Source organism: Anolis sagrei, chromosome 6, assembly GCF_037176765.1.
Source record: "Anolis sagrei isolate rAnoSag1 chromosome 6, rAnoSag1.mat, whole genome shotgun sequence".
Taxonomy (NCBI): domain Eukaryota; kingdom Metazoa; phylum Chordata; class Lepidosauria; order Squamata; family Dactyloidae; genus Anolis; species Anolis sagrei.
Genome location: NC_090026.1, coordinates 9,455,011 through 9,464,709, shown reverse-complemented (window position 1 = coordinate 9,464,709; position 9,699 = coordinate 9,455,011). Strand labels below are relative to the sequence as shown.

General features: G+C 46.4%; 1 protein-coding gene across 3 annotated transcripts in view; it reads right to left on the bottom strand.

The window, feature by feature from the left end:
* Positions 1-6,554: 6,554 nt before the first annotated feature.
* Positions 6,555-9,699, bottom strand: part of C6H14orf93 (chromosome 6 C14orf93 homolog) — a 28,459-nt gene continuing 25,314 nt past the window's right edge. For all 3 annotated transcript variants that reach the window (XM_060780032.2, XM_060780034.2, XM_060780035.2), the window contains exon 7: positions 6,555-7,194. In XM_060780032.2, coding sequence (XP_060636015.2) covers positions 6,793-7,194 — 402 coding nt within the window. In that variant the 3' untranslated portion in view covers positions 6,555-6,792. The remainder of the gene's footprint in view (positions 7,195-9,699) is intronic.

The following is a 9,699-nucleotide window of genomic DNA, read 5'->3' as shown; positions in this document are numbered from 1 at the left end:
GGGAAGGGAGCTGTTTGAACTGTTGCTCAGCTGCTCCCTTTATCTGAGGTCAGGGATGTGGGTGGAATTGGTGAGACCTCATGTGCCATTCAACTCCATTCTGCCAAGAAGCAGGAATATTGCATTAAAAGCACCCCCAACAGATGGCCATTCAGCCTCTGTTTAAAAGCCTCCAAAGAAGGAGCCTCCACCACACTCTCAGACAGAGAGTTCCACTGCTGAACAGCTCTCACAGTCAGGAAGTTGTGGGTGGAATTGGTGGGCCCTTGAGATGTTAAGAAGGACTGAGAATCAGAGTTGGAGGAGACCTCATGGGCCATCTAGTCCAACCCCCTGCCAAGAAGTAGGAAAATCCTATTCAAAGCACCCCCAACAGATGGCCATCCAGTCTCTGTTTAAAAGCCTCCAAAGAAGGAGCCTCCACCACACTCTGAGGCAGAGAGTTCCGCTGCTGAACAGCTCTCACAGTCAGGAAGTTGTGGGTGGAATTGGTGGGCCCTTGAGATGTTAAGAATGACTTAGAATCAGAGTTGGAGGAGACGTCATGGGCCATCCAGTCCAACCCCCTGCCAAGAAGTAGGAAAATCACATTCAAAGCACCCCCGACAGATGGCCATTCAGCCTCTGTTTAAAAGCCTCCAAAGAAATAGCCTCCACCACATTCTAGGGCAGAGAGTTCCACTGCTGAACAGCTCTCACAGTCAGGAAGTTCTTCCTAATGTTCATAGAATCATAGAGTTGGAAGAGACCTCATGGGCCATCTAGTCCAACCCCCCTGCCAAGAAGTAGGAAAATCGCATTCAAAGCACCCCCGACAGATGGCCATCCAGCCTCTGTTTAAAAGCCTACAAAGAAGTAGACTCCACCACACTCTGAGGCAGAGAGTTCCACTGCTGAACAGCTCTCACAGGAAGTTGTGGGTGGAATTGCTGGGCCCTTGAGATGTTAAGAAGGACTTAGAATCAGAGTTGGAGGAGACCTCATGGGCCATCCAGTCCAACCCCCTGCCAAGAAGCTGGAATATCACATTCAAAGCACCCCCAGCAGATGGCCATCCAGCCTCTGTTTAAAAGCCTCCAAAGAAGGAGCCTCCACCACACTCTGAGGCAGAGAGTTCCACTGATGAATAGCTCTCACAGGAAGTTCTTCCTAATGTTCATAGAATCATAGAGTTGGAAGAGACCTCATGGGCCATCCAGTCCAACTCCATTCTGCCAAGAAGCTGGAATATCGCATTCAAAGCACCCGCAACAGATGGCCATCCAGTCAGTTTAAAAGCCTCTAAAGAAGGAGCCTCCACCACACTCTGAGGCAGAGAGTTCCACTGCTGAACAGCTCTCACAGTCAGGAAGTTCTTCCTCATGTTCAGATGGAATCTCCTTTCTTGTAGTTTGAAGCCATTGTTCTGCATCCTAGTCTCCAGGGCAGCAGAAAACAAACTTGCTCCCTTCTCCCCATTACTTCCTCTCACATACTTATACAAGGGTTGAATGAAAACTAATGCCTCCACCTTTGTAACTCCTCAACAGATGGCAGTACTGGTTTGCGGCAGGTACTGGCTTCTTCAGTAGACTCTCCTCTACAGTTTCATTTTGGTGGGAAGCCTTAGCATTGAACGGTTGTGTTGTTAAAGTGCAAAGTATGGAACCCTGCGCAGATAGTCGGTCAATGCAACAGATTCAGGATGATTGTCATATCACCTCTAGAATGGATTACTGCAATGCGCTCTACGTGGGGCTGCCCTTGAAGATGGCTCAGAAACTTCAATTGGTCCAGCGGGCAGCAGCCAGGATGCTAACCGGGGCTCATTATCAAGAGAGGTCTACCCCTCTGTTTAAGGAGCTCCACTGGCTGCCATTTATTTTCCGAGCCCAATTCAAGGTGCAGGTGCTCACCTACAAAGCCCTGAACGGTTTGGGACCACCCTACCTGCGTGACCGCATCTCCATCTACGAACCCACACGCTCACTCCGATCATCTGGGGAGGCCCTGCTCGTGATCCCACCCACGTCGCAAGCGCACTTGGTGGGGACACGGGACAGGGCCTTCTCTGTGGCGGCCCCCCGACTTTGGAATGCCCTCCCAAAAGATCTCCGACAGGCCCCTACTTTAGCAGTTTTCAGAAGGAACCTAAAAACTTGGCTGTTCCGATGTGCCTTCTCAGATTAGGAATCCCCCATCCCAAGTCCTAGAAGCACTTTAGCACAACCGATGTTACTGCACACCGCACCTTTAATCCTACGTTCCTCCTGCCACTTCAGCATTTTAACCCTGTACCCCATTGCGCCGGCCGAACCAGTTTTAATAGTGTCTTGATGTAGTTATTGTTGTTATTTTGCTTAATTGTTTGATTTGCTTTGTTTATTATTGTGTTATGTTTCTTTGTATTGTGTTTTGAGGCTCCGGCCTGTGTAAGCCGCATCGAGTCCTGCGGGAGATGCTAGCGGGGTACAAATAAAGTTAATAATAATAATAATAATAATAATAATAATAATAATAATATCACTCAGAGAGAAATTTGAAGCATAATCGGCAATTCACAAGAATGTGTGGGTCACATTATTGCTTTGCTTGGCTATCAAAACATCTGTGCACGATGGGTACCCAGGATGCTGATGCCTGAAATGAAAGCGCACAGACTTCTTCCGTGACAGCTTCAGAAAACTTATTCATTGTTGGCAGAATTGTATCCAATTGTCTGATTATGTTGAAAAGTGAATAGTGGTAATTAAAGAGCACATTCTAAGATTATTTCTGCATTTGATTTATTAAAATATTCCCATCCAAACCGAAGTAACAAAGGTGGAGGCATTACTTTTCATCCAACCCTCGTATATGGCTATCATGTCTCCTCTCAGCCTTCTCTTCTTCAGGCTAAACATGGCCAGCTCTTTAAGCCGCTTCTCATAGGACTTGTTCTCCAGACCTTTGATCATTTTAGTCGCCCTCCTCTGGACACATTCCAGCTTGTCAAAATCTCCCTTCAACTGTGGTGCCCAGAATTGGACACAGTGTTCCAGATGTGGTCTAACCAAGGCTTCAACTCCCAGAAGCCTGTCCAATACCAAGGGAAACTGGGAGATGTAGTTGAAAAGCATATAGAGGGCCACCCCCAGCTTTAGGACGCCTCCCAGTGTGTTTTCTTCTTCCATCAAGGAACATCAAGCAAAAGCAGGGGATTTTCCTTGTATGGTATTGCTGTGATTTTGTGAAACCCAAATAGTGTCATTGCCTAGTGGCAGGGCTACATTTCACTGCTGAAGTTTGCAGAAAAACTGTCAAATTTGCCACTGTCCCTTGGCCCCTTCTAACACTGTTCATAATACTCCCAAAATCAAGCTCTGGGCTCAATCAGAGAGGGAAAGAAGCAGCCATTGTTGTTTGTACTACTTAGGAAAGCCGCTAGAGGACAGCGATGGCTCATGAAAAATTATCTAGCTAAGCTTCTACTAGAATAGTCTCCAGCATCACATTGAATTGTTGAGTCCCTGGAATCTCCACATCTAGGACTGTATGCTATAAAACTAGCATGGGCAAACTTTGGCCCTCCTCCAGGTGTTTTGGACTCCAACTCCCACCATTCCTAACAGCCTCAGGCCCCTTCCTTTCCCCCCTCAACCGCTTAAGCGGCTGAGGGGGGAAAGGAAAGGGCCTGAGGCTGTTAGGAATGGTGGGAGTTGGAGTCCAAAATTCCTGGAGGAGGCTAAGATGTGGCTAGATTTAAGCAAGCCAATGCTAGTCAAAGAAGACATTTACTTGATACATTTGAGGAAAGAGGTTGTACTCTTGCAAACCTAAGGCTACAATGTTCCACTTGCCTCATTGATACCGCAAGACTGTCATTGTAAAGTAGTGCACATTTTAAGTGAATTATTGCCTGTAAAACATAGTAATAGCCTAGTGTTTTTCTTTCCTGCACGAAACCGAGTCTTTTGTTAGATTCCCAAGAGCATACAAGACAGCCTTGCCTGATACCAGCAAAACAACGAATGAACAAAACCCAGGATGCATGTCTCTTATCCATTGCCCTGTGTCCAACATGTAAAATCTTTCATCTTCCTCCCAGTAAGACAAAGTGGGACCAAGAAGTCTTGGATTTCAGGAAGTGTTCTCAATCAAGCATCTCCAAGGAGACCTCCCTCCCCAAAAAGCAGAAATAATACATGCTTATATAAAAAGCAGGCAATTGCTTTAGGTTTTTCCTTTCATGGCCAGCTCATCCATCCCAATGTACATTCATTTCCTAATAAGTTATGATTAAATAGCTTCTTTCTCCAGGACCCCTCGGCTTGAAAAATTGCAGACCACCAATTTCTCTCAAGCCAAGTTGCTTTATTCTTTTATTCCTTGGAACCCAAGAGAAAACTCATGACATAGTTTCCCATGCATCTCAGGGCCCTTCCACACAGCCCTAAATTCCAGAATATCAAGACAGAAAATCCCACAATATCTGCTTTGAACTGGATTATCTGAGTCCACACTGCCATATATTTCAGTTCAAAGCAGGTATTGTGAGATTTTATTCAACTATGTGGAAGGGTTCAAACACAGATGCAGCTGGGTCACTGAGAGTTTTCTGGGCTATATGGCCACGTTCCAGAAACATTTTCTCCTGATATTTTGCCTGCATCTATGTCTGGCATCCTCAGAGGTTGTGTGGTCTGTTGGAAACTAGGGAAGTGAGGGTTATATATCTGTGGAATGTCCAGTGTGGGAGAAAGAACTCTTGTCTGTTTGAGGCAAGTGTGAATGCTGCAATTGGCCACCTTGATTAGCATTGATTAGCCTTTCAGTTTCAAGGTAAAGCCCACTTGCATACCTTCCCTGAAAATAAGAACTGTGGTATAGACGCCGAGAACTGGGAAGCCCTGGCCCTTGAGCATTCTAACTGGAGGTCAGCTGTGACCAGTAGTGCTGCAGAATTCGAGGAGGCCCAAATGGAGGGCGGAAGGGAGACACGTGCCAAGAGGAAGGCGCATCAAGCCAACCCTGACCAAGACCACCTTCCACCTGCAAACCAATGTTCTCACTGTGGGAGGACTTCCAAGTGACCCTCCCTTGCCTTTCTCTTATTGCTTGCAATGGGACAGCACCTTTTCACCAAGGAATGAATAACTGAATAGGGCTCCACAGCCACCTACGAACCCACTTGGAGGACCATCATCCTTGGGCTACGAAGTTTTTCCCCTATCCCCTGGTGTTTGTGTGGGGTGAGAGAGACCCACAGACTGTTGCTGGTCAGTGCTGGGGAGCAGCAGCTTTACCCGTGTTTGTGAGGTGGAGGGAAGAGACCCACAGACTGTTGCTGGTTGGTGCTGGGGGAGAGAGACCCACAGTACTGAGTTCGGAGTAGTTGCTCTACTCCGAGCTCAAGAACGGAAAACGGAATGTTGGTGGGCAGGAAAAGAGATTTAAAGATGGGCATAAAGCCAACCTTAAAAACTCTGGCATAGACACTGAGAACTGGGAAGCCCTGGCCCTTGAGCACTCCAGCTGGAGGTCAGCTATGACCAGCAGTGCTGTAGAATTAGAAGAGGCACGAATGGAGGGTGAAAGAGATAAATGTGCCAAGAGGAAGGTGCATCAAGCCAACCCCGACCGGGACCGTCTTCCACCTGGAAATCAATGCCATCACTACGGGAGAAGATGCAGATCAAGAATAGGGCTCCACAGTCACCTACGGACCCACCGCCAGTACACCAATCTTGGAAGACAATCCTACTTGGACAACGAGGGATTGCCTAAGTAAGTAAGTAAATAAGTAAGTAAGTAAGGCAGCCACAGCTTTACTTCTCCCCCATGAGGACACACACAATACCTAAAGCAGAGTGTCCTGCTCCTCACTTCACTGAGGAGACTTTTACTTGCACGTTCTATGTTTCCATCTACATCTCAGCTTGCAGCATGCACAAAATGACCAGGACCTGACATGCCCATCACTATATCTTATTTTCAGGATATGGCTTATATTACGCAAATGCTCAGAAATCCTGCTATGGCTTATTTTATGAGTATGTCTTATTTTCAGAGAAACAGGGTCATTTCTAACAGACCTCACAACCTCTGAGGATGCCTGCCATAGATGCAGGTGAAACATTAGGAGAATATTCTTCTGGAACATGGTCATACAGCCCAGAAAACTCACAGCAACCCAGTGATTCTGGCCACGAAAGCCTTCGACAACACAGATGCAGCTGAGAGCAGTTGAGTAACTTCAGTAAGGACTGTTTGTCTTGGTTCTTGAATATTCATGAAGACGTCTAGCAAGAGACCCGCAGTATTCTCCTAAGGGTTAGCAGGTTAACCCATGGTCCAAAAAACAGCTCCACCAAACAGAAAACATTCCCTATCATTCCAGCAACTTCTCCACAGATGGTTTTCTGCTACATAAAGAAATTGTGGGGTTAGAAGAGTTGTCCCAAGTTTCTGATCCAAACACCCCCCATGCAATTAGTTTTTATGACGATTCTTACTTTCTTGTGCCTTAATCTGGGCTCAGAGGAGAGGCTTTTCCCTTCCATAATCCTATACCACTCGTGTTCACAGTGGCTGTGTATAGATCAGCCATTTTAATAGCAAAGGCTTCCCTTTTCCAGTGTTATCCACAAGGTTTTCCTATGAAGAGGCGTCTTAGTCCACAAAACCTGTTTGAAGCGTGGCAGTTCGTTTTGTTTCCCTTTTCAGCTGGAGGAAGAAGCTGAGCTCAGCTATAGCCAGGAGTGCTTCACCTGACCCTCTCATTCCCTCCCCATTACTCTGGCTGACATATTAGACCAGATCAGCCGTTGACGGTCACTCATCCTTTTCCACTTTGATCTCCACAAAAGAGCTGAGGTCAGGGCAGAAGCTTTTGTGGCTGGGAGGGTGAGGGGATGTGCCAGCCTTAGACTCGTCCTCTTGGAAATGGGGATTATAGAGATGCTGGGGAAGGAGCTGGACTTCCGCAGAGGGCAGGCGATCAGAGGGCGTCCCATACACCCGGTTCGCTTTGGTCCCGTGCTTTGAGTTGGCGTCCAGTCTGTAGCAGAGGCGAGTGAGGGGCGCCGCACGAAACCGTGGGGGCCGTGCTACCCACACGCCTGGCTCGCTCATGCTGTCTTCTTCGTCCGACATGAGCTCCTCGGTTACACTTTGCCACATACACTGGTCTTCGGGGCTAAGCAGGCGTGCCATCCCTGAACGATTTGCAAAAAGCTATTTGATAAGATGAAAGAGGAAGTTCGTTAATTATATTAAAGAATATCGTTTTTGCCTTCAGCCTTGCAATTGCTCACCCCATTAATCCTCACTTTGTCCTTTCAACAGCTCCTCTATCATGCCGTGTCATTTTCTCCCCTACTAATCCTGGAGGACAGCAGAACCTTGTCCTTACTCAGGCCAGGAGAACTTACCATCTCAGGACAGATTCTAAGGTTTCTATATGTCAGAAATATTAAAAAATCACTACCCGTATATTCCGGCATATTTATTTATTATTTATTTATTTTGAACATTTCTACCCCACCCTTCTCAACCCCTGGGGGGACTCAGGGCAGCTTACAATTGGCAATAATTCAATGCCGCATCATAAAATACAGAATAACAAATATAACAATTAACATGAACATTAATAAATAAAGATTAAAACAGTATAATTACACTCTGATTAGCTATTGCCCGTCTGCTGGCTGTTTAGCTAGCCATCTACTAATGAATATTCCGCTTAACTTATCCAAATTCTCTTCCATGCCATAGTCAAACATTAGCAATTGTCCTTTAACCTGATTGCCCAAAGGCCTGGTCCCACAGCCACATTTTAACCTTTTTTTCTAAAGGTGAGGAGGGATGACGATGACCTAATTTCCCCGGGGAGCAAATTCCACAGGTGAGGGGCCACCACCGAGAAGGCCCTGTCACTCATCCTCGCCAAGCGTGTTTGAGACAAAGGCAGGGCCGAGAGCAGGGCCTCCCCAGGCGATCTTAACCTCCAAGGTGGGAGATAGAAGGAGATACGTTTGGACAGGTACGCTGGACCAGAGCCGTATAGGGTTTTATAGGTCAAGACCAGCACTTTGAATTGTGCTCAGAATTGGATCGGCAGCCAGTGGAGCTGGCACAGTAGGGGGGTAGTATGCTCCCTGTATGACACTCCAGTGAGTAATCTAGCTGCCGCCAGTTGGACTAATTGCAATTTCCGAACAGTCTTCAAAGGCAACCCCACATAGAGCGCGTTACAGTAATCTATTTGGGATGTGACAAGAGCGTGGACCACCATAGCCAGATCCGACTTCCCAAGGTACGGGTGCAGCTGGTGCACGAGTTTTAACAGTGCAAAAGCTCTCCCGGCCACCGCTGAGACCTGGGGCTCCAGGCTCAGCGATGAGTCCAGGATCACTCCCAAGCTGTGAACCTGCGTCTTCAGGGGGAGTGTAACCCCTTCCAACACAGGCTGTAACCCTATGCCCTGTTCGGCCTTACGATTGACCAGTAGGACATATAAGACGACTGGACATATAAGACGACCTCCAACTTTTCCAGTTAAAATATAGAGTTTGGTATATACTCGCCGTATAAGACTACCCCTCTTACAACACACACCAAATAATTTTTTTAAAAGCATCAGATTTGATTTCAATTTGGTAATTTTCCTATTACTGTGCCTCCTTCTCTGCCTCTCAGATCTCGCACATGCGCACCTGCACCACTTCACTGAAGACTTCAGGAGCGAGAGCTGAGAGGCAGAGGAGGAGGTACGGTAATAGCATACAAGGACGGGACAGACAGGTAAAAGAGGTGTGTTTTTCTGGGCCCAGAGCCTCTCTCTCTCTTTTTTCCATACCCCGGGCGCCCCGGACGCCTGCAGCTTGCTCCGCCCTTCACTTACACCTTCCCGGTGAGGCGCCCCTTCACCTCACCATCGGGACCGCATTAAGTCCACAAATCCTGATGAATGGATTTTCTTCTACCGTACTTGTACAGCGTCACCCTTAATGCTTTCATATTATTATTATTATTATTATTATTATTATTATTAACTTTATTTATACCCCGCAAAATCTCCTGAAGGACTCGATGTGGCTTACAAAGGCCGAGGCCGCCGACAACAGCAACATACAATACCCAGTAAAACGGCATACGGCAGGGACATGGCCACTGCCATTTTTGAGCTCCCCTCACAATTTGCAGCAACCACAGATTCTCCAATCTGAAACCCTGAGCGAGGGCTGGGTAAATGACCTTAGAGGGCCATATCCGCCCCCAGGATCTTAGTTTGAGGACCCCTGGATTAAATAAATGCAATGACTCTGCAAAAGCTGCAGTTCTATATAAGCAGGTGTGCCTGTAGCTTGGTAGCGTCAGTCTGAGAAAAACCTCAGTGGGAGAATAGGTCTCAGTGGTAGTAGGCTTCACTGTGGGAGAAAGGCCTCAGAGTGCGAGGTAGGCTTTGTTATGAGAAAGCCTAGTGTGTGAAGCTCCAGTTTGACGGCTGAACTTTATTTGTGTCATGGAAATGTAATACTGTAATAACAGTAATAACAGTAATAATAGAGTAAAATATATGTAATAATAATAATAACAGAGTAAAATAGTGGAAATGTAATAATAACAGTAATAATAGAGTAAAATATATGTAATAATAATAATAGAGTAAAATAGTGGAAATGTAATAATAACAGTAATAATAGAGTAAAATATATGTAATAATGATAGAGTAAAATA